This window comes from Rhineura floridana, chromosome 5, assembly GCF_030035675.1.
Source record: "Rhineura floridana isolate rRhiFlo1 chromosome 5, rRhiFlo1.hap2, whole genome shotgun sequence".
Lineage (NCBI taxonomy): Eukaryota > Metazoa > Chordata > Lepidosauria > Squamata > Rhineuridae > Rhineura > Rhineura floridana.
The window spans coordinates 158192210-158220120 of record NC_084484.1 but is presented as its reverse complement, the minus strand read 5'-3'; the positions used below and the strand labels follow the sequence as shown (position 1 = coordinate 158220120).

The 27911-nt window shown below is 43.8% G+C and overlaps 1 protein-coding gene across 7 annotated transcripts in view; it reads left to right on the top strand.

The window, feature by feature from the left end:
* ZMYM2 (zinc finger MYM-type containing 2) overlaps positions 1–27911 on the top strand; it is a 109167-nt gene that overhangs the window by 56687 nt on the left and 24569 nt on the right. For all 7 annotated transcript variants that reach the window (XM_061628595.1, XM_061628598.1, XM_061628599.1 and 4 more), the window contains 6 exons: positions 3799–3949; positions 5694–5866; positions 6922–7087; positions 16478–16512; positions 23905–24034; positions 24163–24278. In XM_061628595.1, the coding sequence (XP_061484579.1) occupies positions 3799–3949; positions 5694–5866; positions 6922–7087; positions 16478–16512; positions 23905–24034; positions 24163–24278 (771 nt within the window). The remainder of the gene's footprint in view (positions 1–3798; positions 3950–5693; positions 5867–6921; positions 7088–16477; positions 16513–23904; positions 24035–24162; positions 24279–27911) is intronic.

The window sequence follows — 27911 nt, the reverse complement described above, 5'->3', positions numbered from 1 at the left end:
GTCACACAGCGAGCCCGAGTGATGTCATTAAGCATGATACATTAAGCATCAATCACAGTTGCTTGGAGCATACAATTAAAAAAAATATCTGATTGGAAATTAAGCTAGAAATCTTAGCTAAAAGATGGAGCCTGGGTAGGGAACATTTAATCTAGCCTGCTTGCTTTTGGCAAGAAGGGTTTAAGTGCCTTCAGGCCAGGCCAGTCACCAGAAGGCCGCTGTAGGAAGAAAGGAGCTTAATGTTGTGGAGATGTTAGATGGGAGCATTTGGGAATAAAGATGGATGCCCCTGAAGGCTGCAATTCTAAACTCACGCACTAAGGGACTAAGCCCCATACAACTCAGCAGGACTTACTTCTGAGCAGTTTGGATTGTGCTGTGGTAAAGCTTGACTAGGGATCCTTTGCAAAGAGATCCATATCCAAGCAGGGTTGGCAACCCCCTGCCTAGAATGCCCTGCCCTTATCTTTTAATGTGGCTGCTCCAAACTTCTTTACAGATTTGACCCTTCACTTCAGAAAGAGGTCTGAGAAATGAGTGAAAGTAAGAAGATTCTTACACTTTCTGTCTACCCTGTGGGCTGCTATAAACTCACTTTGACAGCCAACCCAATTCCCGTGAGTAATAATTGACAGAGAGAACACAGGCAGCAGCTTGGGAACAACAACTGCAGCCACACTTTCAAATATGTGAATTCTCTTTTACCACTATTGGGCAAGAAACAAACTGCCATGCAACCGACAAGGTGCATCATCAGTGGGTTTTAGGGGGTTGAGCTGAGCACATTCAACCACTGCTGTTGCTTCTATTGATGTAAGGGAGTGAGGTTAAAGGTAAATGAAATGCAGACAGAAAATGAAAAACAAAAGACAGTGATGCTTTCCTAAATGCAATACCATACCAACCACAACAAGATTCCTATGAGTAAGGCAGACAACTTAGCATCCCACAACCAGTCAGGATTCAGAACCGAAAACCAAAACTAAAAAAATCCTGATGTGGCAGCCACTCAGTTAATGCAGAATGCTGGGGCATGATTGCTGACATGAGTGAGATCCTATCAGCACATAATACCTCTGCTCTGAAATCTTCATTGGTTGCTGATTTGCTACCAGGCCAAGTTCAAGCTGTGCTTTCCATGTTATGGGTGCCACATAGTACTTGTTCTGCTCTTGTAAGAAATCAGTCCTGTAAAGTGGCAGCATTTTGGATACTCTTGTTCATAGGGTTTTCATGGTAAGAGGTATTCAGAGGTGGTTTACCATTGCCTTCCTCTGACTTTGGACACATATCATTCTTTGGACACATAATGAGAAGACATGATTCATTAGAAAAGAAAATACAGAAAAACAGAAGAGAGTAGAAAAAGAGGAAGACCAAAAAAGAGATGGATTGATTCCATAAAGGAAGCCACAGACCTGAACTTAGAAGATCTGAACAGGGTGGTTCATGACAGATGCTATTGGAGGTCACTGATTCATAGGGTCGCCATAAGTCAAAATTGACTTGAAGGCACATAACAACAACGAAGTGGCAACATTAGGCAAACGCTCCTTTTCAGCACCTGCTAAAATCATTTTCCTTTAGGCAAGCCTATCCACGCATGTAAAAGCTATTGTGTTTTTAAATCTGTTTTTAACTCATTGTTGGTTTTATTAATTTGAGTGTTTTTCAATACATGTCTTTGTTTTTGCCAATAATTTTATTGTTTTAATTCTTTCTGTAAACCACTTTGAGATTTTTTACAATAAAGCAGTATATAACTGTTGTAAATAAAATACATAAATAATTTTTGGAGTCACAGCTTTTAAAAAAGTTTTTAAATAAGTTTTGTTTTAATATATTTTAAAGTCTGTTTTTATAATTTTTAAAGTGTTTTAGTGCTTTTGTTTGCCGCCCTGGCAAAACAAATAAATAAACTTCATTCACCCAACCCAAAATTCAGAATCATGCCACTTTAAGCTGTTTTGCAACTTTTATACTTGTTTTATGGTTATTGGTTTTTAAAGAGATTTATTTCTTATTGTGAGCTGCCTTGGTTTCCAATCACCAACCCTACCTCACAGGATTGTTGGAAAGACTCCATACACACACACACTTGTAAAAATACACCCCATATAATAGTTTATTGTCAAACCAGTTGGTCATTGCAGAACATTTTTTTAAAAGATCAGTATTAGTTTCCTACATAATAAAAATGTGATACATAAATAAACCCTGCCTAATTGCTTTAAAATTGGATTGGAGAGAGAAGGAAAGATTAACAACACAAACACAATTCTTTGTTATGTTTACTCAGAAGCCCCATTAATTTACAGCACAATCCTAACCATGTCTACTCAAAAGTAAGTCTAATGAATTCAGGGATTAGCATTAAAAGCAAGTATTGGATTAAATACTTTCATATTGCCAAGGTTTTCAAAGCACTGCCCTCTCCAACAGCCGAGGGTCAGCCTGGGGCACACAAGAGAAAAAAAACCTTTAAGCCATATTCTTACTTGTTACTGAAAACCACAATTTTCTGACGTTGCAATGAAGCCCAAGCACTGCCTGGGTCAACAAATCACAACCCTGGCTTCCCTTATTGGCTACAATCCTGAAAGGGCGGGGTTAGAGCCCCAGCTTGGGAAAGTTATTTTTTTGAACTACAACTCCCATCAGCCCAATCCAGTGGTCATGCTGGCTGGGGCTGATGGGAGTTGTAGTTTAAAAAAGTAAATTTTCCAAGCTCTGCTGAGAGCTGCTATACAGAACCGTTAATAAACAGATTAAACAGTCGTGGGGGGCGGCTGAAGTTTTGGTGTATATCTCGGGAACTAGACCACCTAGAAACTTCTTTTTTTTTTAAATTGAAGCAGAGAGTCCGGAGATTAAGGTACGTTAGCCGGAGACCCAGAGGGGACCCCCCCAAAACCAGAAACTCCCGCTGAAAATTGGACACCTGGTAACCCTACTCCATCTTGCGCCCCTTTATTGACTACACCCGGGGTGGGCCGCCCCCCCTTGCGATGCCACTGTTTCTAGTACCTGTTTCATGTAATCTCCCCACATTCTCTAAATTATTGAATGTATAGGGAAATGTCCTAATGTAGGAAATGGTGCCCTGCCCACATTTGCAGCCTTTGTTTTTCCTCCCAAGAAAATACTATTTGTGCATGCATGGGTGTTTGTAAAACACTTCTACAAGGAAACAGAGAATCACAGAGTTAGAAGGGGCCTATAAGGCCATTGAGTCCAATCCCCTGTGTCCAACCCCAAACAGTGGTACTTTGAGATGAGTGTAGAGAGCTCTGTTCATCCTGCTCGTGAGAAATGTGGTGGAATGGACAAAAGACAGCTTAGTTCTTCCAACCAGCCTGAGCTCTTGTTGCTGCTGAAACTTGGGTGTGTAGAGTCTTGTTTTGCAAGTTAGCTCCAGAACATTAATTTGGAAATAGACAAAAACAGCTCTCGCCTCTGTATTCTTGCAGAGTGGCCTCCGTTTTGCTGATCTGGTAAAAAACTTTGATTGGTGAAAACCACAGTTCTTGTTTTGATTAGTCAAAATATACAAGTCTTAATGTACCTTGTAGATATTGTTGAGTGATTTTACATTTTAAAGAATTTTAAAAGCCAAGCAGAATCTCCGTTTTAAAGAACTCTTAGCTATTTGTCTTTTTTCTGAAAGTTAGACTTTCTCATAAATGAAGATTTCGTTCTTCTGGATAAAAATTCCTAAGTTAATGTAACTTTTTGCCTTTTTGTTTGACATCTTGTAACTTACCCATTTATCTTCCATTACATTTTTTATTTCATTAGAACAAAGTGTATCAGTTCTGCAGTAGAATTTGTTCTGATGACTATAAGAAACTACACTGTATAGTAACATACTGTGAATACTGTCAAGAGGAGAAGACTCTACATGAAACGGTGAAATTTTCCGGTATCAAGAGACCATTCTGTAGTGAAGGTGTGTTGTGTCTTTCTAGAGTATTGTTGCCAGTACTGTCATATGCAAACATGATATTGAAGTACTTCAACATTACAAAAATGTTATTGATCCCTGATGTCCTGAATCCTGTTGGACTTCTTATTTTATGTATTGTTGGTTTTGTTATTTAACTCATTTCTATTAAATAATTTTTTTATATAAAATTATGTTCACCAATTTTGGAAGCATCTGGAGTCCAATTCAAGTAGCCAGCATGCTGTAGCCTACCACTTAATATGATCTCAGGTATTTTTTGTCAACTAATACTCAAAGTAATATCAGCATCCCTGTCTGTATCCAGTACTATTCATGTGCGAGCAGAACAGCCTTTTGGGGTTTCACTTTTCTCCCCTGAGCCCTTGTGCATCCTCAAAATATGGAAGATTGGGGGACGCTCTGAAGCAGATTTTGGGACTATGCGGGGGACTGCAGGGGGAGAAGAGAAAGGGGAATTGCATTGTGTGAGTGGAAGTGCACTTGTGCAGTGTTGGATTCTGCCCCTAGTGTGCCACTGCTCAATCTGTATTTAATTTTTTTAATTTAGTTTTTGTAAGTCTAATGAATATCATTACTAGTATAGTATCCTTCAGTCTCCTTATATTTTGATTATCTGGGAAACTGGAAGAAGAGCAGAGGATGAGACAATCTATGATTAGGCAGAGCGTGGCAAACATCTCAGGTGGCAGATGCTTGGGGACAGTGGCAGCAGTCCATTGGATGTTCTTCCTGAGCCCTTTACTGTATCCTTCTGTTGGAAGACAGACCAGTATGTGCTATGTGGCCTGTTCCTCACCCGCATTGCTAGCTTGCTGTCCTCAGAAGTGGTAGGGAACACTATCCCATTGCGAGTTATTCAAATAAGATCCATTGCTAGTCCATTTAGCTTCTGTACATGGTATGGTGGGGGGCATCATCTTGGCTTTGGCCTCTGGCAATAAAATATCTTAAGGTGGTTCTAGGAAGAACAGCAGAAGTAGCAATATCAAGTTCTCAGGACAGAGTCAGGTGTCTTTTTAAAAGCCCACTTTAAGGTTTAAGAATATATTCATATATTCAGACCATTCTGAAAAACGATGTTGGAGATCATCTTGTTTTGCAATGACTATACTAATGTTATTTATAAAGTGATAAAACAGTTAAAGTTCCTTGATTATGCATGCTATAGTGTCATATATTGCTAGGAAAGTCCTTTATTTAACTCTGTTAACATATGTAAAAAAGAAACAATGGGCACCGTTCCAATTCATGGATTTATTTACTATATCTCCACTAGATGGAGCAGTGAACTGTAAAACAATTTTTTTATATACAGTATACTCAAACCTCAACTGGAAGCAGTTAGTCTTCTAGAATATGAAATTATGAAGCAGGCAATATTGTTTCCTATGGTAAACCTCCTTGCCTTTGTTTATACAAAAGTTTGTGTTGAACTTGACTCTACCTCAGCCAGATGCATTGACTTTATATAGATATGTTTAGATGTGTGTGGATAAGTTTAATGTAAAAAAAACCTTATCGCGCAACAGCTTTTAGCATTATTTATTATTTACTTTATTGATTTATTTTACATTCAGTATTACTTATTATTATTAATTTATTAATCTCCTTTCACATAAAGTTCAAGATGATTTACAATCATACAATAAAAACACCTAAAGATAGATACAAATGAGACCAGTATCACATAGATTTCAGTAATTGTCTATACCTTTTTTATCCTCAGGTTGCAAGCTGCTGTATAAACAAGATTTTGCAAGACGGTTAGGATTACGATGTGTTACTTGCAATTATTGCTCTCAGCTCTGTAAAAAGGGAGCCACTAAGGAACTTGATGGAGTAGTAAGAGATTTCTGCAGTGAAGAGTGTTGTAGAAAATTTCAAGACTGGTACTATAAGGTAATGCAATATTCAATAAACATTCAAAAGCTTGAAAAGAAAGAAAAATTGATAAATACACTGTCCAAAAGATGGCTGATTCAACTGTTTTGCTTTTAAATAAAGCAGTTCAATAATGTAATACATGCACACACTATGGCATGGTTCGTATGACATGGTAAGCCAAGCTATATCTTACCGAGACTGAAATGTACAGGTTCCCAGAGAAATGCTCACAGCCACTTTGTTCCTGCATGGTCCTTTTCACTGCTTCACTGAGCTAAGGTGAGGTATAGCTAAGTGTGTTGTCCAAACCGGGACTCATGGTTAAGCTTTCTCCTCACTAACAATGAGTTGTAGCAAAGAACCAATCTCCAGGAGCCGACATATTCATGCAGTCTCAATAAGCAATAGTTTGACTTTCTGTGTCATTTCAATAAAATGCTTTACAATTTTGCACCATCACTCCTTCTAGGCAGCTAACAATATTCAATGAGAGACAACAATTAAGTACAATATACTAAAACAATCAATCTCAGTAATCTTTACAGCAATACTGTGAGATATATTAGTACTTATTCATACTTCTTAACATTATATTTTATTACATTTTTAATTTAAAAGATGTACCTGTCTTATGCCCAAGGTTCATCTGAGGTGAGATTTATACCAGAGACTTTGAGCTTTTAACCGCATACTACTTAAATTATTTTAGTGTGCAAGCATTATAGTAATGTTGCTTAATATATTTTTGCTGTTGTGAGTAATCTAGCAGGGATTTTAGTTCTTGGCAAATGCTGAGCTCCTCTGCTATTTATCTCTTTTGTATGACAGAATTAATCTTTTATCACTAGAAAAGAAAGACTGGTCATGTCAGTTATCCAACAGTACAGCTTAGTTGAACTTCATGGTTAAAGTGTGTCGGTATAAAATAGTTTTGAAGAAATTATTTTTACTTATTTTTCCCTTTTTAACTGCTAGCCTAAGTGCCTTTTTAAATAGTATTTACAACACATATATAGTAGTAATTATTTTCCCCAAGAAAGCTAGTTAACAACATTGAAATTGTTTTTAAGGCTGCAAGGTGCGACTGTTGTAAAACTCAAGGAACTCTTAGAGAGAAAGTACAGTGGAGAGGGGAGATGAAACATTTCTGTGATCAGCACTGTCTTCTGCGTTTCTACTGTCAACAAAACGAACCTAATATGGCAACACAGAAAGGACCAGAAAACTTACAGTATGGTATGATACTTCCCCTAACCAACAACACAGAATTTAGAAAGTGTACTGTGAGTTTCCAAACGAGTTCTTTTAAGATAAGGCATTGGAACAGATTTTATTAGAACATAGTGAATACGGATAAGCGGGGTAGGCCTATCATCCTAGAGCGTAGCATCACATCCGTGGCCCTGAATGCAAAAAATGGACAACCTTTCAAAAAAATGAAGACAGTTTCACCCATTCTTTGGAAGAGATTGTGTTCTTTCACATGGTTAATAACATTAAGAACATAAGAAGAGCATGCTGGGTTAGGCCAATGGTCCATCTAGTTCAGCATCCTGTTCTTACAGCCAGATGCCTGTGGGAAGTCTGCAAGTAGGACCTGAGTGCAGCAGTGCTCTCCGCACTTGTGATTCCCAGCAACTGGCATTCAGCGGCATAGTACCTCCAAGAGGGGAGGTAGAAGATAGCTATCATGGCTAGTATACATTTTCCACAGGTAGCCTGCCATCAAGTGGGTATCATAGCTTCACCTATCATCCGAAGACAAGAATGTTCTGAAGTCAAGACTAGGGGCATCAGGCCCCTCCCACTCTCCAGTTCATTCTTGCCTTTGTCCGTGGCAGTTGGATATTAGAATAGCGTAGCGTATAGCTAAGTTTTGTGTTTGTATTTTGTGTGATAGAGTGTGTGGAACTGAGTGTAGTCGTTTCCTATCGTTCCCTTCCCTCTCATTGCCTTTGAAGTGTGTGGGACTGATTGTTTTTTCATTTGGTTCCCTTTCATCGCTTTTATTTTTGACTGGGATTTTTTGGGGGGTTGTTTCTGCGCTTGTTTCTATCCCCCTGAGTCCCTTTGTTGAGGACTGCGCCAGCCGCTACCCTTCCCTTAGCTGGGAGACCGCGGCTGAGGCTCTCCCTTCCTCAGGCAGCAGCGGCTTGTATTTTTCAGTCAGGAGCCTGCAGCTGCGGCTTCCTGCTCAGTGCCAACGCTACTCTGTACCGTTTGTCCTTTCCTCCTGTTTCGGCGGCGGCTCGCCTTGATTTTACCGGCCAGGAGCCTGTGGCTGCGGCTCCTTTTTTCTCTAGCAGCCTTAGCCTCCCTCGGCAGCGGTGTTTAGTTTTTCTGTTGGGTTGCTCCACCCCCCCCGGCTTGCTCTGCAGCCGTTTTAACAAACTGCAACTGCGTTCCTCAGCTTCTCTGCGGCTGTAAGGAGCACGCGGAGGCCGTTCTGCTTCCAGATGGCAGTGGTTTTCCTGGCGGGCCCTTTTTAAGGTCTCTGCTGCTCTTCTGCGACTGCCATTGCTGCCTCTTCGTTCCGACTGCCATTTTGTTTTTGCAAATTTCCCCACCCTTTTTAGCGGGTGCCTTTTTGTTTGCCCTTTTTCCCCCGCTCTGTTCAGATCTTCCCCCTTAGAGATATTTAGACCTGAGTCTTCCTGTTTTTGTTTTAAGCAAGAAAATCCTGCACAAGGCCCTTCAGTATAGTTGTTGTGTGTGTGCTGCAGGGTAAAGAGAATCCTGCACAAGGCCCTTTAGTATAGTTGCTTGGACGTGTACTGAGACAGGTTACTGAGGCTGTTTGGTGTTGACCATTGAACCGCACTGTCACTGAGTTTGTTTTCCATCAAGTCTGAAAAACTGTAACTAGGGGGAGTTATGTCTTTGCCCAGTCTGGGAACGAACTGCCAAGGCCGTTGCTATGGTAGCCATCGCGATAAACTGGGAAAAGTTCTAGCAGCTATCTGTGTTAAGCTGAGTCTTCTGAATATTGCCTCTGAACTGTGAGGCTGGTCTTCTGTGTAATGTCTTTGAACTGAGAACTTCTCTCCTAGAGGGGGGGATCGTAAAGCCTTAAGCCATAATGTCTTAATAAAAGACTCTTAACCTGATCTAATGCATCTGAGAAGTTTCTTAAGCAACTTAACTCCAACGTAACGTATGCTGTTTCACGCAACAACGCACACAAGTCAACAGGGGTTATGGGCCCAGATCCACAGCGCATTACACGGGAGTAAGTTGCTGGTCTGAACGGCAGACGGAGTTCCAGAGGGCAGCTTGATTGATTGTACCAGACAGAGGTGAGCAACATGGCTGTAAACCTGTCTGGGGGAGGCTTGCCAATGGAAAGCTTGACGGAAAAGAATTATGGCAGCTGGAGGCCGAGGATGCGGGCTTTGCTGATAACAGAGGATTTATGGGACATTATAGATGGACCACCCCCGGCGGTATTGACCGTGGCCTGGAAGCATCGAGACCAGAGGGCGCAGGCGTTTATAATCTTGGCTCTATCGGATTCTCAACTGATGTGTGTGAGAGATGAGCCATCGGCTAAACAGATGTGGGACGCATTGCAGGATTTGTCCCAGGAATGGCAGCGGAGGCAGAAGGCACAGAGAGCCGAGCTGATGGAAGCTGTCAGAAGCAAGGAGGAGAAAAGTGCCAAACCGGAGGAGGCAGCCGAAAGCAAACAGGATTACAAGCAGCAGCTGTTAAAGGCTTGTTATGCCTGTGGGGCTCGTGGGCATCTCCGAAAAGACTGTGCAGTCAAGTGGAACTCCAGGGACGGAGGCTTGAAGCAGGGAGGTGTGAACTTTGTTTGTAAACAGAAGTCTCAAGATTTAGGACCTGTTAACTGGATTGTCGACAGCGGGACAAGCCATATATTAATTAAAGACAGAAGTTTGTTTTATGCTTCAGAAGAAGTGCAGGATTTTGTGCAACTTGCGGATAGATCACAGAAACGGGTGGAAGCCCGAGGACTGGTGAGATTTAATAAACTTGGGATAATGTCAGAATGTTTGTTTGTTGCAGAATTGGCTCATAATATTCTATCAGTTCAAAAACTGGTGGATTCTGGGTATTGTGTAACATTTGATAGAGGAAAATGTTTTATGCAGAGAAGAGACAAAGTTGTCTGCCAGGGATTCATGTCACAGGGGCAGTTTAGAATGTCCGTGGGTGTGAAGTGTGCTGATGCCTTGAGTTTAATGGGGCGGAAAGAGAATGACGGTCAGAGCTGTAAGAAGACAGCTGTTAAAAGCACACAGCCACAGTATTCATGTAATGCAGTCAGGCTGATGCCTGAAAGAGTGCATCGCAGCCGAGTTTACAAGCCACAGGGTAAGAGACGTGGCAAACGTGCACCTAGAGCACAAGAGCATGCATATTTCAGAGCTTGGCGTCCAGAAACACAAGCGCAAACATTGAAACCAGATCTTGACATAAATCTTAAAGGCACGAAGACAAAGAGTCTGGTTTTGTCAGGAGCAAAGACAGGAGGTCTTGAATGCTTTGTGGATGCAGATCATGCAGGGGAACTGAGCAGTCGTAAGTCAACCTCTGGCATAGTTGTGATGTGGCACAGTTCATGCATTGACTGGAGCAGCAAGAAACAAAACATAGTGGCTGACATAATGACCAAGCCTTTGTGTGAGGAGAAATTTGGCAAACTGGTGACAAGGCTTGGAATGAGTTGAAAGTTGATTGAATAAAGTTCTACCTAAATGTACAGAGATGTTTTGAACTGTACTGAAATGTGAGCTGTATTGCAAGATGTATTGGAAAAATGTATTGTTGTTATTGTTGTAATGAGTTACAGACATGATGGGGAAAAAAGGGGGGGATTGTTGACCATTGAACCGCACTGTCACTGAGTTTGTTTTCCATCAAGTCTGAAAAACTGTAACTAGGGGGAGTTATGTCTTTGCCCAGTCTGGGAACGGACTGCCAAGGCCGTTGCTATGGTAGCCATCGCAATAAACTGGGAAAAGTTCTAGCAGCTATCTGTGTTAAGCTGAGTCTTCTGAATATTGCCTCTGAACTGTGAGGCTGGTCTTCTGTGTAATGTCTTTGAACTGAGAACTTCTCTCCTAGAGGGGGGGATCTTAAAGCCTTAAGCCATAATGTCTTAATAAAAGACTCTTAACCTGATCTAATGCATCTGAGAAGTTTCTTAAGCAACTTAACTCCAACGTAACGTATGCTGTTTCACGCAACAACGCACACACATCAACATTTGGAACTGTGCATTCTCCCCCATCCGTGGGCGTGTACTGAGGCTGTTTGGAACTGTGCATTCTCCCCCATCCATGGGCGTGTACTATAGCCTTGGGTCTGTACATTCTCCCCCATCCGTGGGTGTGTACCGAACCCCTCTCGGAGATTTCTGATGGCGGATCAACAGCCAGTGGCAGCTCAGGCGACCAGTGCAAAACAATCAGGCAAAACCACTTCTCACAAGTCAGCTAAGCATAAGCAACCCAGATTACACGCCACGGCTGTTGCTAAAACTAAACATCTGTCAAGCCACAGCGCTTCCAAGTGAGCACGTTATGTGTCTGTTCCAGCTTCTGATAATGTGGGCCAAGAACAATTAACAGCCCTTTTTCATTCTCCTGCCGGGTCGTCTGAGGATGACTTTGAGGGGTTCCCTGCCCAGCCATCAGCCAGTTGCCCGCCGCCACCCATATTGCCCCCTAGGGCTCATTCATCTCTTCAGCCTGATGAGCCCCCTGTAAATTTGCCTCAACAAGCACAACCATCATCAAACCAGCCAGGCTGCTCAGACCATCCTCTTCCAACAGGCTTGCAGTTGTCTCTTGAGTTTCTCTCTCAGTTACAAGACATGCTATCATTCTTTTCTCAAGCGCAGTCACAATCACGGATCACTGCCCTTCCTCAGCGGAGCGTACACAGTCAATCTGGCGCTTTGGGACACTACTTAGGCAATGAGGCACATCCATCATGCTCACCAAACCCATTCGACATTGCCAGGGGCAGGTTTGGTGATGAGATTACCGGTGTGGAGGATCCATCGTATTCTCTGCAAGCCGAAGGAGACGAGTGGAGTGATCAGTCAGAACAGGAGGAGGATGCATCCTATCGCCTGTTTGATGCAGCCGATTTTCATTCCCTTGCTCGTAGAGTTTTGAACACCTTAGGCCTCTAACCTCTGCAACCTGCAGCTGCCACTCCCCCTGTTAAAGGGGCCAGGGTCTTGAAATCCCACAAATCAATGGAGCACTACCTCCCTGTGCCAGATCCGATCGACAAAGTGGCCATGGAAGAATGGTCTCGCCTGCTGCAGACACGCCGTTTTACGGCCCTTGCTGACAAGCTTTACACCTTGGCTCTGGAGTTTACAAATCAGCTGGCTGTCCCCGGTATAGATGAGCCGATTTCTAGTTTAGTTTCTCGATCCCTCCTGCCGAGGGAAGGGGTTTCACAGTTGAAGGATGCCTCTGAGCGGAGACTAGACTTTGCCTTAGGTAAAAACCATGAGACTACCGCCTTTGCCATGCAGGCTGCTGCTTCAGCTTCCATCTTCTCAAGAGCGTCAATGATGTGGCTGGATGACCTTTTAGATGACCCCAATCCCGATCCGGTCTCTCTAAGACGGACCCTGGTGAAACTACGCAAGACGGCGGCATTCATAGCCGATGCCACCTTGGATTCAACTCAGCAGGGAGCAAGCGCCATGCCTGCTCAGGTGGTGCCTCGGCGAACTCTCCACCTCCGTCACTGGCAGGCGGACTCTACCGCCAGGGTCAACTTGTCGAGGGCTCCTTTCACTGGATCTTTACTCTTCGGGGAGGAAGCTCTAAAGGCAGTATTAGTGGACACCAAGGATGCTCGGAAGCCTGTCTTGGCCACTGCCAGGAATGATGATCGCAGGCCGTTCAGACGCTTCACTCCATACTGCGCTTTCCAGCCCTTTTGAGAAGTGCGGCCTGGGGGACGAGTCCGCGATTTTCAAGCCAATGACTTCCGTTCCTCCAGGGGAGTTTGGCACAGACAATGTTACCCAGGCAGAGGACAATACCAGGGACGTAGAGGTACCTCAACATCTTCATATCGAGGAGGGGCTCGCCAGCGCAGACAATACTGACAGGATCCTAGTCGAGGGAAGATTACTTCTGTTTGCGAACCACTGGCTGCGTCTTGACACAGGTCGCTTGGATCAGAGATCTTTTTCATCATGGCTATGCACTAGAGTTTTGGGCAACCCCTCCAGACAGATTTCATCCCTCTCCTTGTCCCAAGGCTCCATCCAGGCACTCCATCATGCAAAAAGCCATACATCACCTCTTGGACATAGCGGCAATAGAGCCAGTCCCCACAGCAGAGAGGTCAGAAGGGGTGTACTCCCTCCTGTTTGCAGTGCCCAAACGAGATCTGTCATGGAGGGCGGTGTTGGACCTGAAGTTCATCAGCCGTTTCGTCAAGTATCACAGATCCAAAATGGAATCCCTCCATTACAGAAAGCCTTCACGAAGGAGACTTCCTGGCCTCTGTCGACCTAAAAGAAGCGTACCTCCATGTTCCTATTTGCATAGCTCACAGAAAGTTCCTTCGGTTTGCCTTCGGCCCCCAGCATTTTCAATATCAAGTGATGCCTTTCAGTCTCTCGTCCGCCCCGAGGCTATTCACCAAGGTGCTACTCATCTTGGTGGCTTACCTCCACCTACTAGGGGTGTATATCTACCCCTACTTAGACAATCTATTAATACAGGCAAGTTCCATGGAGCTGGCTCATCTCCATCTGACCCTCACGCTCCATGTCTCACGGACCCATGGTTGGCTAGTCAATCTCAACAAAAGTCACCTCCAGCCAACCCAACGACTACGACATCTAGGAGCAATGTTAGACACCTCACAGGCGATGGTCTTTTTGTCTTCAGACCGCATCAGAGCCATGGCAGCCCTTTTGATGCATCGTTCAAGTGCAGATGTGATGATTCTAGCAAAGGCTCTGGGAATGTTGGTGTCCACCATCCATGTTGTACCATGGGCTCGAGCTCATACTCGCCGACTTCAGTGGGTGCTATTACCGTTTCAGCAGGACATTGCCAGATCCAACCACCGGACAATCCACTTGGATCCTGCACTGCATCTTTCCTTCCGCTGGTGGACGATAGGGCAAAATCTCAACAAGGGCACTCCGTTCCGAGAACCCCACAGGACAGTTATGACCACAGACACCAGTCTCATTGGCTGGGAAGCCCACTGCAACTCTGTTTGTTCAGGGGTTTGGTCCAGCATCGAGCGGTGTCAGAGCATCAATTGGCTGGAACTGAGAGCTGTCCACTTAGCTCTTCTTCATTTTCAGTCTCTCTTCCCCTTGGATCATGTTCTCATTCGAACAGACAATACTTGCGCAAAATCTCATTTAAACAGACAAGGGGGAACCAGGTCTCGATCCCTACAGCCTACCAAATCTTCGAGTGGGCAGAAAAACATCTGAAATCCTTGAAAGCAGAACATCTCAGAGGAATCTGGAATGTGACAGCCGACTGGCTCAGTAGACAACAGGTCTTTCCGGGAGAATGGAAACTTCATCCGACGATATTCCATCTTCTTCAACATCGGTTCGGCGTTTTCTCAGTGGATCTGTTTGCCTCCAGCCTCAATTTCCAGCTGCCCAGGTATTTTGCACAGTACCTGGACACAACAGCGGAAGCACTGGATGCACTATCGATACCATGGCCGGCCTGCTGTACGCATTTCCTCCAATACAACTTCTGGCCAGAACTCTGAGGAGGGTTCGACGCGAAAGGGTGGTTCTAATAGCCCCGTATTGGCCTCGTTGACCGTGATTTTCGGACCTCCTTGCCATGTCAGCGAAGAACCATTGGACACTCCCAGTCAGGCCGGACCTCTTATCACAGGGTCCAATATGTAATCAGGACCCCATTTGGCTCAACCTAACAGCTTGGCTTTTGAACGGGGACATTTGATGCACGCAGGCCTATCTAAGGAGGTCATTGACATTATACTGGTCTCTAGATGACCGTCAACCACTCGTATTTATCAGAATACTTGGTTGTCATTCTCCAAGTGGTGTGATTCCCAGAAGTTCCATCCCTCTCAAGCCATGATACAACAGGTGTTGCAATTCCTTCATAAAGGTCTAAAGATGGGGCTTAAACCCAACATCTTACGTCAACATGCATCCATTTTATCGTCCATTCTATCATTTTCATCCACTGGTACTCCTATTGCCTCGCACCCTCTTACTAAATGTTTTCTGAGGGGAGCCGCTCAACTTTAGCTGGCCGTCTCCCATCGCTTTCCTTCGTAGAGTTTGTCAAAGGTTCTGCAAGCTCTACAACGTCCTCCATTTGAACCCCTTAGGACTGTGCCATTACGTCTGTTGTCTTTCAAAGTCCTGTTCCTGATAGCTGTCATCTCTGCGAGAAGAGTCTCAGAATTGGGCACATTGTCTTCTGCCTGCCATCTTTGTGTTTTTCATAAGGACTCAGTTGTACTGCGGACAGATCCCTCCTTTCGTCTCAAGGTCAATTCAGTCTTTCATTGCAACCAGGACATCATTCTTCCTTCCTTTTGCTCGAATCCCATCCATCCCCTGGAGAAGGCTTGACATTCGTTAGATGTTCGGAGGGCTCTCAAGACTTACTTGTCTTGAACCCAGGATATAAGACTAACTGAGTCCTTGTTTGTATCCTTTCATCCACGATCTATGGGGCATAGAGTAGCTAATTCCACCTTACCTTGCTGGTTGCGCTCATGTATTGCCTTGGCTTATGAGTTTCTTAAGCTTCCGATACCTTCTAGAATAACAGCGCATTCCACTAGATCAGCAGCCACTACGGCTCTTTTGCAACCAACGCTCCCCTTGCGGACATCTGCAGAGCGGCTGTTTGGTCTACCCCAGATTGGTTTATAAGGCACTACAAAATAGATCGTTATGCCTCTGCCGATGCCTCCTTTGGTAGGCGGGTGTTGTAACAGGTTCTCAATGATGATTAGGATGTGGGTGGTCTCTCCCTGTTATGGGCTGCTTTGGTACATCCCGCTTGATGGCAGGCTACCTGTGGAAAATGGACCATTGGTCTCACCTGAAGGGTGATTTTCACAGGTAGACTGCCATCACGACCCTCCCCTTTGGAGGACATCTGGGGATTTTCCATTTGTTTCTATATATTTCTGTTTATACTATAACATTTATCTTCCGTATTATTAAGTCAAGACCTTTCTAAATCTGTTGTGTTGAAATTTTAGTATTGTATTATTATGGAATCGCAATTTCGTTATTTCCTTGCTTGCAGGCCCATTGGCCTTTTTCATACATTTTTAGATATCTCTCTGGACTCGTCGCAAATGAACTGGAGAGTGGGAGAGGCCTGATGCCTCTAGTCTTGACTTCAGAACATTCTTGCCTTTGGATGATAGGTGGAGCTATGATACCCACTTGATGGCAGTCTACCTGTGAAAATCACCCTTCAGGTGAGACCAATGGTCCATCCCTATACGTCGAAGGAGCCTGGGAATTCTAGGCACTTGTAATAATTTAGTAGCTCTGTTAGGATGAAAACATCATTGTGTTTACTTTATAAAACTCCACATGAAAAATTGCATTATATTAATCTTCTCTTCTTGTATTTACAGATCAGGGTTGTCAAACTCCCCGAACAAAAACCACAGTAAGTCAATTGCAACTTGTATAGTTGGGTTCATTGTATTTGGGCTAGATTTGTATGGAGAATTAAGGGCTGTGTTCTGTTGTACACCTTCTACAAGCATGTTTTTCTCATTTTGAAATTTTAATGTGGGAAGAATTTTCTGTTCTGGTTTCTGTTCTGGGAACGGCTAAGCGACTGCACATTAATGATTTAGGAAGTTTGTGATGAACCTGCAAATTCAGCAGCAATCGAATGCATATTGGGTTGTATCCGGTGCTGTTGTTCTGTTTGCACAACAGAATTTCCCCTTCCTCTTCCCTGCAAAATCTGGTCCAGAGGGTTAGGGGACCCTCCAGAGCAGATATGAGGAGGGAAGGGGTGGGAGGAGACGAAGGGGAAGTCAGATTGCATGAGTGGAACGCCTCATATGCAGTGCTGGATACCACCCATTGATTTTAGTGTGTGATTGAGAGGTGGAAGGCATTACCATGGATGACCATCAGAGGCTCTCAGTGGACCATATGAGTCAGATGCATTATAGCCCCTCAAGAGAAGCACACGTCTTCACATCTTTGGAGTTGTTTAGGCCCCTTCCCTCCACTCGTGTGGCTGCGGAGACAATATCTCAGGCTGCAAACCTCAGACCTCCTTTATCTCCTGGCTTTGTTAAGGCCATTGAAGAGGTGCTTAGTAAAGGAGTGAATAGTTCACAGAGGCATACAACTAAAAAGCATAGGAAACACTCCCCTTCTTCAAGTTCCTCATATTCCCCACCACCACCAGAAGAAGAAACCTAAAAAGTCACGTAAGAAGGCCAAAACTAAAAGCAAGACTCCTTGACAATTCCTCCGATTAATCTCCTACGGATCCATCCCTGCCTAGGAGGCCTGGCAGGGGGGCACCTCAGGCACCAAACTTACCAGGTGGGGGGCACTGCCCATTTGTCTGGGTCAAGGGGCGAGATCAGACAGAAAACATTCCAGAAGTGGATCTTACTGTCCCAGAGGTTAATCCTGCAGATATTTGTGTGCTCTCTGAACCCACTCTCAGTGTGGTGCTTGAGAGGGAAGAGAGACAGTGGAGTTCCATGTCTGCCCAGGAAGGGGAACTTTCTTCAATTTCTGAGCCACGCCTTTTCAAAGTGCAAGATTTTGCCCTCTCCCTTTTTTCAGAAGGTCATTTCTACTATTAGTCTTAAACATTTTGAACAGACTTCCGAGAAACCACCCCTCAAAGAGCTGGCGGTTATTCCTCAGAGATATCATCCAAGACCATTTCACTATCTGAATCATTCAAAAGACTAACCATAGCTGAATGGAAGGCTCCCCTAACCAGCAAAACATCTACAGCATATGCCATTATAGATGGAAATATGGGATGGAAGAATTTATTTGCCTTCCCATGGTAGACTATCCAGTCATTTCTCTTGACCATTTGGATTTACTTTCCATACCGACAGATGCAGTCCTAAAACAACCAGGAGAATAGAAAGCGGAGTTTGCTCTGAAACAAAATTATGAGTCCGTCAACTTAATTTACAGGTGTGTTGCTTTTCTTTCCTTGGCGGCCAGGGCTTGCCTTATGTGGCTTCCCAAGGAATGGCTGATCCAGACATGGACCCTGACAAATTATTCACCTTACTGTCTAAGTTGATGAGGTCCCAGGAATTTATGTCAGATGCCTCCCTGGGCACTATATGGCCACCAGTGTGGTTACTAGGAGGGCCCTTTGATTAACTGTTGGACTGTTGACAGTGCTTCTCAGTATAATCTGACCACAGCTTTCTTGAAGGGACGTAACCTGTTTGGGGAAGAACATTCGAATAAAATTTTAAATAGAGACTTAAAGACAAAAGCAAGGATGCCTTTCGCCTCCGCTCCAAAAAAGATTATAATCTACTAACATACTAACAACAAGCCGCCTTATTTCTTTCATCCACAAAGAGGACGTTTTCGTTACATTCGTGGACAGAAGCCAGTATGGACCAGTTCACATTTCCCCAGAAATCCAGCCTTCACCAGCCCCAAGCATGACCCCAGTCAGAGGAAAAAGTTCTGAGGCCAAGCCCCAGAAGGTCAGGGGCAGGCTTCAGGACTTTGCCCTGGTGTGGCAGCAGACAACCTCAGATGTATGGGTGAAGTGTTCCAGGGGCTCAAATTGGAACTCCCTCCCACCCAACCACTTCTACTCCACACTTATCTCAAGGATCGTGTCATGTTGTGAGCCTTGGTCCAACAAATAGAACACCTTCTATCATTAGGAGTGACAGAGCCAATTCCATTGGGGAGGAGAGAGGTGGTCTACTCACCAAAAAGGGAGGGCTCTTGAGCAGTCTTAAACCTATATTCTGTACAGGAGGTTTCAGATGGAAACATTCAAGTCCATCACAAGGCTTTGCAGTTAGGGGACTTAATTGTGTCCACAGACGTCAAGGAGGCTAATTTACATGTCCCAATTTTTCCAGACCTTTGCACATTTCTCCCATTTGCTTGGGCAAACAGATATTATCAGTACAAGGCCATGACATTTGGGCTCACATCAGTGCCTTGAAAATTCATCAAACTCATGATAGCACTGGTGGCACACCTCAGGCAACAGAAAATACATATTTATCCATACTTAGACAACCTCTTAATCAGGTCTTTGTCACAGCTTCAAGCACAAAGCAACAGTCAGCAAATACCACAGTGTCTGAGGAGTCACAGATTCTACATCAATATCAAGAAGAGCCATCTGGCTCCTTCCTGCTGACTGATTCATCTAGGAGCTTTGTAGACACCTCCTTGGGGATCATTACTCCTGCACCAGACAGAATAACCAAGATTTAGTCTACAGTCCAAGACTTTCATAGTACACAGATTGGCAGATCTGATGAGCCTAGCTCATCTGCATAGTCTCCTGATACTCAGCATAGATTTAATTCTGTGGGCCATGGCTTGCACCAGACAGAGTGGCTTCTGTTTCCATACTAGGATATGTATGCAGCCAAATTGCACAAACTGAACTTGTCTGCAGCTCTCGATGGTCCCTTCAGTGGTGGTTGTCTCTGAGATACCTCCTGGAAGGAGTGTCAACTCATATTTCCCCAGCAAATTCTTGTCACAACAGACACCAGCCTTCATGATTAGGGCACCCGTTGTCTGCACCATACAACCCAGAGGACCTAGGACACTGGGGAGAGACAGCACAGCATGAATTGGTTAGAGTTCAGGACAGTAGCCCTTGCCCTCAAACACTTCAGGTACATAGTCCTTCACAAACATATATTAGTGTTAACCAACAATGTGTCAACCAAATGTCAGTTGATCAAAGAAGGCAGATCCAGATCTTGCTCTTTATAGCTGGAAGTGCAGAGCATCATGGAATAGGCAGAACACAACTTGGCATCTTTGACAGCACAAGACATTAAAAGCAAGGTGAATGTGAGAGTGGACTTCCTCAGCAAGCATCAGATCCTCTCAGCAACAGGGCATTCAAGCGGATTCAGGTCCATCTGGAGTATCCAATTCTCAACTTCATTACATCCCATCCCAAACACAAAATCCCTTGCTTTTATTCAGGTACCAGTCTCCAGGAGTGGAAGGGATAGACACATTCAACATCTCATGGCCTCATCTTTCTCCTTTCCTCCGACACCACTTGTCGTGAGAGTACTTTGAAAGGTCAGGCTAGAACAATCGGAGATTGCCCCTCAGTTGCCCAGGAGATGTGGGTTCTCTGAAATCCTAGCAGTATCCCCACCACTAGCCTCTCTCTCTACAGATCTTCTCACACAGGGTCCCATCAGGCATCCAGGTCCCAGGTAGCTCAACCTAGCTGCATGGAGATTGAGCAGCAGAACCTCAGCAAGGCAGGACTTGTACCAGTGGTCTTAGACAGTATGTTGGCATCCAGATGGGCTTCCACTAACAGAATATATAGGAATATATGGGAAGCCTTTCTCAGGTGATATAAAATGGAAAAAGTGGACTCTAATAAACCAGACATTTGGGATATTTTTTCTACAGGATGACTTGGACCAAGGACTTAAGCTCAATATCTTGAAGTGCCAAGTAACAACTCTTTCATCAATTTGTTCCAGACTCAGACATGTGGCGCTGTCAGGCCCCCCACATGTTAAAATGTTTTTTTGCGAGGGCACTTCTATTTTCTACACCCACTGTTCACAGGTTTCCTTCATGGAACCTTCACAAGATACTCAACACCCTTACTAAAGTCGCTTTTGAACCTCTGGCTTCTGTGTTGCTACAACTCCTCTCTCTCAAAGTAGCATTTTTTGTGGTTATCACCTCGGTCAGGAGGGTGGCAGAACTCAGTGCTCTGTCCATCCAGGGCAATTTCTGCATCTTCTTAGATTCCTAAAGTGTATTCTACCTTTCATAGGTCAGAGAAACTGATCCTACTTTTTGCCCTAACCCTTCACATCCATATGAATAGTTATAGCACAAACTAGATGTGAGACAGTCACTCAGCATTTACATTAAAGGTACCAAAGCATTTAGATTGACCACTAGTCTATTCATTTCCTTCCATGTCTCCTCTATAGGGAAAAAGGCTCAACTGTCAACCATTGCTAAATGGATCAGAGCCTGTATTGCACTGGCGTATGAGTCTCAGCAGCTTTGTGCTCCTGGTCATCTTACAGCTCATTCCACCAGCGCAGCAGCAACTTCTGCAAGTTAGCCACTAATGGCAGCATTGCAGAAATCTTTTGTCCATTAGAAGGCAGGCTGGTTCCTAAAAGAAAAGACTTGTTCAAGGTTGGGCTAAGTAGGACCTCCCACTTCCTCCATAGACATGCAGAAAGACTTCTATCTCTGTCTTCAGTATAGAAAACTAATTTTGAGCACTCTCAGCGGCAACTATACTTGATAGAGCATATATTGATGTCCTGATGTTGTATGGGTTTGTTGATGGTTAACATGTTATATACAAGTGGCAACGGCGAGGCGGGATGAGGAATCGACCTGGGCAGTTGTGGTTGCGGGTTGGTCGGTGTCAGTGCGGAAGATAACTGGAAAGGGCGGTGCATTGGGGCGACTGGAGTGTGGCTGTGCACGCCATGCCCTGGATGGAGGAACTGAAACATCTCACCACATAAGCCCAGGAAGCAGACAGTTTTTGGACCTCGTTTTCCCTGATCATGTTAGCGCTGTCGATGGGTGCTAAACCCTCATCACCTGCCTGGTTTATCAGAGCTCAGAGTATCAGCTGCAAATACATTCTTCCTGAGGCCCTTGCAAGGAATTCCAGTGTTTGATTCTTTTGCATTTGGGTCCCTTGAGGCCTGTGCTGGCTTTTATACTGTGTTTATGTATATGGATATTGTTCATGTATTTTGTTTTGTAAATTAATTTGATATGATATTTTTTATTGTATCTTCTGTATTCTATTGTAAACCGCTTTGAGATCTTTCAGATAGTAAGCGGTCTATAAATGGAAATATAAATAAAATGAATAAAAAATAAACACATAAATGGTGGAAAGGTGGAAAAGCTCGAAGGTCCATGTGTTCTGCAGATCCAAAAAGTTCGCAATATAGCTGCACCAAAGGATAATGAAGAATCTCAGGTTGCTCCCAGAATGCTGCGTTTGCAGAGATGGGCACCCAAACTGCACTGCAATAGAATGTAATTACATGTCAAAAATAAGTCTGAACACTCCTCCTGGTACAAAAATTAAACTGTTGGGAATTGTAGAAGTGGAAAATGGGTTCCTCCTTCTGGATGACAACAACACAGTGATACTTGGAGGTGAAGTGGACCGTCTTATAGAAAAGTGAGAGTTGCAAAGGAGCTTATCAAACCGTAACAGAAGTAACATAGGAATAGAAGGTGGACCTAATCCCTTTGTGCCTCTTGGGTAGAAATGTGTATCTCCGCTGCAAGTGGACAGCAGGGAGCTTGATCGGAGAAAAACACAAGTGACAAGTGTGGCTAAACCTGTTGGAGACAATGATGAATTTGAAAAACTGCGAACAGCTGCTATTGCAGAAGTAGCAAAAAGCAAAGAGACCAAGACATTTGGAGGAGGAGGCAGTACTAGAAGCAATCGCAGTGTGAGTGCAGGAGGAAATCAAACCAGGGAAGTGTTCCAAAAAGAGAAGATGAAACCCGAGGGGGAAAATGAAGGTGTTTATCGGGACCTAGTTGATGAAAAGGCTCTCAAACACATAACGGAAATGAGTTTCAGTAAGGAAGCAGCAAGGCAAGCACTTACGGATAATAGTAACAACCTTGAAGCTTCATTAACCTTTTTTCTGAACAGAAATAAACAGATGTCTGTACAAGGACCACCTCTTAGAGGCAAAGGAAAAGGCAGAGATCAAATATGACCTGAAGGTGAGGAAGAACTGGGAAATGCCAGACCATCTGCTGCAAGCATGCTCTTTGACTTCCTGGAGTCTAAAATGGGTACTATTGCAGTGTAAGGTATGTAGACAGGGTGGGAGTTGTTTACAAGATGTTTGGTTGTGCAACTCCCACAGATGTCTTTCATGAAAGTGAAATTAATTGATCCAACCTTGATTGAGTTATTGAAACTGAACTTCTGGCTGTGTAGTATCTTTGGGAAGGGGCAGGGAAAGGCTAGTCTATAAAAAGAGATGGTGGTCATGGATCACCATCATATATGAACTATATATATATATGGTATTTTATATATTTTAATTTACTGTAATGGTTTGTGTTTATTGTGTATAGTTTTATTATGTATGTGTGTGATTTTATTGTGAGCTGCCCTGAGTGCCCTATTGTAGGGTAGGGCAGGATAGAAATATTTTAAATAAATAAATATACAACATAGCATCCACCTTTGAAACAGTAGCAAAATTCCCAGTGACTTTGATGGATGTGAATTGCATCGTAGGTACTTCTAAGATGTTTTTTAAGCAACTAGTGCATTTAGAATACAAAATTAGGATATATCTCTTCTGTGGAGAGGATATGTTAGAATTTGTAAAGATTTTGCTCAGGACTTGTCAAATAAGCTTTTTGTTTTTGTTTTTTTCATGGAAAACAGTTACTCACATTAACTACCTTTTGGGAGTAGGCAGCAAGGCATTGATTTCCTTCTCCAAATCAGCTGTCATTTTAAAGAACACAAGAGAATCCATGCTAGTTCAGACTGAAGGCCCATCTGGTCTAGCACCCTGTTTCCCATAGTGGCCAGACAGATGCTTCTGGGAAACCTGCAAGCAGAACATGAGGGCAGTAGCCCTCTTTCACTGTTGTTCCTCAGTAATTGGTGCTCAGAAGCATGTTGTCTCTGAACCTGGAGTTAATCATCATGTCTAGCAGTCATTTATAGCTTTATCCTACATTTACAAAACTATGTAAGTTGCCTGACTATGCTTAATATTGTTTGGGATTTTTTTTTGGATGTGCTAATAATGATTGATTTCCTTCTCTGCAGGGCTCAGCACCCCCTCCTTCCCCAACACCAAATAAAGAAATGAAAAACAAAGCAGTTCTTTGCAAACCTCTGACAATGACTAAAGCTACATACTGTAAACCTCACATGCAAACGAAATCTTGTCAGACAGGTAATTGTTGAACAGAAGCAGTAGCTCTCACATTGGCCTTGATTTTCAGTGTTATGTCAAGAATGTTATTGTAATTTATGATTTCCTTCTAATGGCTGTATATAACAGTGTGTTGTCTTTCATTTTAGATGATAACTGGGAAAAAGAATACATCCCTGTGCCTGTTCCAGTTCCTGTGTATGTACCTGTTCCTATGCACATGTGTAGTCAGAATGTTCCAGTTCCTACAACGGTTCCTGTGCCAGTAAGCCAGATTTCATCCTTATTTTTAAATGTGTTATATTTTCCCTGGCCTTGTAGTAATGCCAAGTTATCTTATTGATAATCATCTGTTAAGAAGAGTTGATTATAATATTCAAACTAGGATGATAGCCGCAGAAATAAATACATTCATTTTTCTTATATTCTACCTTTCTTCTCATAGGATGCATAATTTTATGATAATTTATGGAAGTAGTCCTGGTTTTGGCACAGAAATTGCCTTTGGTCGCCTTGTATGATGATTTTTGTCAGAGAGACAGCGGGAATGTGATCCTGTTGATTCTTCTTGATCCCTCTGTAACTTTTATCCCATCAACCATAGTATCCCTCTGGAGCAGCTGTCTGAATTGGGACTAGGTGGCACTGCTTTGCAGCGGTTCCGATCTTACTTGGATGGCCACCTCCAGAGAGGATACTGCTTGACCCTGTGGAGCCTTCAATATGGGGTTCCGGAAAGGTCAATCTTATTTCCCCATGGAGTTTAACATCTATTTCAGCAGTTCTCAAACTGTGGTCTGCTTCATTCAGGTGGTCTGTGGCCTGCCTGTGGATGATGGTGGTGGTGGTAGTAGTAGTAGTATTTAAAATAAGACCTAGCATCAGCTGCCCCGCCCTCATCAAAGCTGTTCAAAAGAGGCTCCTACTGGGTGTAAGGGCGGGGTATAAATCTAATAATAAATAAAATAAAAAAGGTGGGAATGGTAGAAGGGAGCAATGTTCTATGAGGGAAAGGCATGTCCCAAATGGTGTGTGAAGCAATGGAAGTAGTTTCACAGGATCTGGAGGTGATTGGTGCAGGGGAGTGGTTCCTGCCTTCCTTCACAGCACTCTTCACCCACCCACCCCGGACCAGCCACTGCAGGTGGAGCCAGCAGCAGGCTGAACAGGCGATGCTTGCTTTAGGGAAGGGCTGTTTTTCTCTCTTTTTCGGGGGTGGATAAGGACAATGGAACAGGCTGTCCTCATGCTAGAGCTGCAAATTGTGCACACAAGTATGAGAAATTAGTTAACGCAGGTGGAACCAACAGTGCAGTGACATTTTTGCATTGGTTGTTTACCTGTTGTTCTTCCATAATCACAGGATGGTCTCTATTTTTCTCTCCTTCAACCGCTCCCACAAACTTTTTGCAAACTAGCGAGGATGAATGCTCAAGAAATAGGTCTGACTCCCTATTTGTAGCTGGATCACTAGGTGAACTCTCTCTTCTCAGATCCATTTCTCTAAATGGGGATGTAGAACCAGGGCCTATTTTTTTCTTTCATAGGCTGCATGAAAGGGGAATTGTTCTCTTCTCTCCCTCCCCTCCCTTACATGAAAGCCCAAAAATGTTATTGTGGTACCTCAAAGCCTAGCAGACTGATGGCTAGTGACCGCTGGTACCCATTAGGATTGGGGCAGAAGGCAGGGCACCCAAACAATAGGTAGAGCCAAAGCTAATGACAGGTAGAGCCAACTAATTCCAGGTTTCTTTCCATCCTCTGCCTTGCTGAGTTCTACAAGGACAACACTGAGACTGAAGAGGAGGAAGCTGATAGGTACTGCCACCCTTTGGACTGGTTGTGAGTGAGTAAGAAGGCAGGCAGATGGTGGCTGGGTGAGGACAGACTGAGGTTGGTGGGGCACTGCTCCACTTGCCCATATGGAGCAGCTTCAGCTCCTTATGGCAGAAGCTTTCCCCCCCACAATCAATCTGTTAGCTTTTAACAGTGCAGGTTGTGACGCCCTTCCCTGGCTCTTCCTGTCAGGTTCCTACCTGCTCATGGTTACTGCCTGTCACTAGGCACCACCAGGGACTCCACCAGTCCGGACTGTCCTTTTTTATGGTTTCTCTCCCCGCTCTAGCATAGATCTCAACAGATCCCCCTGCTAGGCAGCACCACCAGTCACATCCTATAACCAGTATTCCCAGAGACTCTGCCTGAGTCTCCCTCAATTAGGTTACCTCTGTGACTGCGTACTTAAACTGTCCCAATCCCTTTGATTTACTCAGACTGCTTATAATTCTGGTTTGCTCTGAATACTTGTGGTGTTATATTCTTCCCTTCCCCGCTGCCACCATTTGTCACTCTTCAGCCTTGGTACCTTACCCTCCCTTCTGGTCTGTGAAACCCCAGCCAAGGATCAGGCCTTTGGTAAACCAAATAAGTATTTTATTATATAACAGAGATAACAAGATTACTTTAAAAGGCACTTAAGCATATGGTTACATCTATTCCTGAGGTACTGGTCTTAGTATTAATCCGAACTCCACCCTCTCCTCACATCCACCAACTCTCCACACAATCTCCTCTCAAAACCCACCAAAACAACCCTCTCAAGTCCACCAACGTCCACCCAGATTCCATTGTCACTCTTCCTTTTATACGCTCAGCCATTTTACACACTCAGCCAATCATCCAGCATTCTACTGCCCATTCACTCCCCCTCCTCTTTCATTCCACTTACCATGTATCTCCTATACAAACAGCACTTACCCTATTTACACTAATACAGGATCATCACACAGGTCTGCTTGGAAGCAAGTCCAGTTGAGTTCCATGTCTCCTAGAGCAGGGATCCGTGGACCACCAGTGATCCGCGAGCTTCATGCATTTGGTCTGCGGCATGTGAATGAACTTGCGGTTATAGGTGGGAGATGATACATCCATCACATTAAATATGTTGATTTTAATTGTATTTTTCTTCATTTCTTTTATTTTTATTATTGTATTACAATTTGAAATCTATGGAATACAATACAATATATAAGAAATAAAAGAAGCAAGAAAAAATACAGTTAAGAATAAATAATACAGCATCTAGCACAGTGCATTACATTTGCTACAACAGGCAGAAAAATCATTAAGTGGTCCGCCAAGACCCTCAGTAATTTTCAAGTGGTCCATGGGGGGGGAGTTTGGGAACCACTGATCTATTTCAAACCACTAAGTGGTGTTATCTGGAGATTTGGAGTACGTTCTCATCTGTATGGTGATGACACATAGCTCTATTTCTCCTTTACCTCTGCAGGTGTGGCAGTGGGTGTGCTAGACTTGTGTCTGGCTTTGGTAATGGACTGGATGAGAGCCAATAAACTGAAGCTCAATCCAGGTAATACTGAGGCACTGTTAGTCAGCGGTTCCCTAAACCAGATGGGTAGAGCTGAATCTGTTTTGGAAGAGGTTGCACTCCCTCTAAAGGAGCAGTTTAGAGGTACTTCTGAACAGGGGTAACCTAGCTTCAGTTGTCTGTGCTCTGGTAACTTCTAGGTTACATTATTGCTATGTATTAGATGTGAGATTGCCTTTGAAGACAGCTCAGGAACTTTAGCTGTTGCAGGATTCAGCAGCCAGGTCATAGATGTTGGCAGCGGTGTATCGACTTCTTGTGCCCAGCAGGATAGAGCAAGTTGAAAGGATACCCACACACAGGCCGTTAATTGTTAAGAGTCTTTTACTGACAGGATTTCGTACAGGAACGGTTCCAATACAGATACGAATACTTTCCTTTACTTTCCTAACACCCCCACACCTTGTAGTTTCTTTTTCAAGGCTTTATAGACTGGGTTTGCTCTGTGCCAGCTGCAGCCTCAGCTGTGAGCTGTCCTTGAGCTGCTGCACACCTTAACCCTTTACT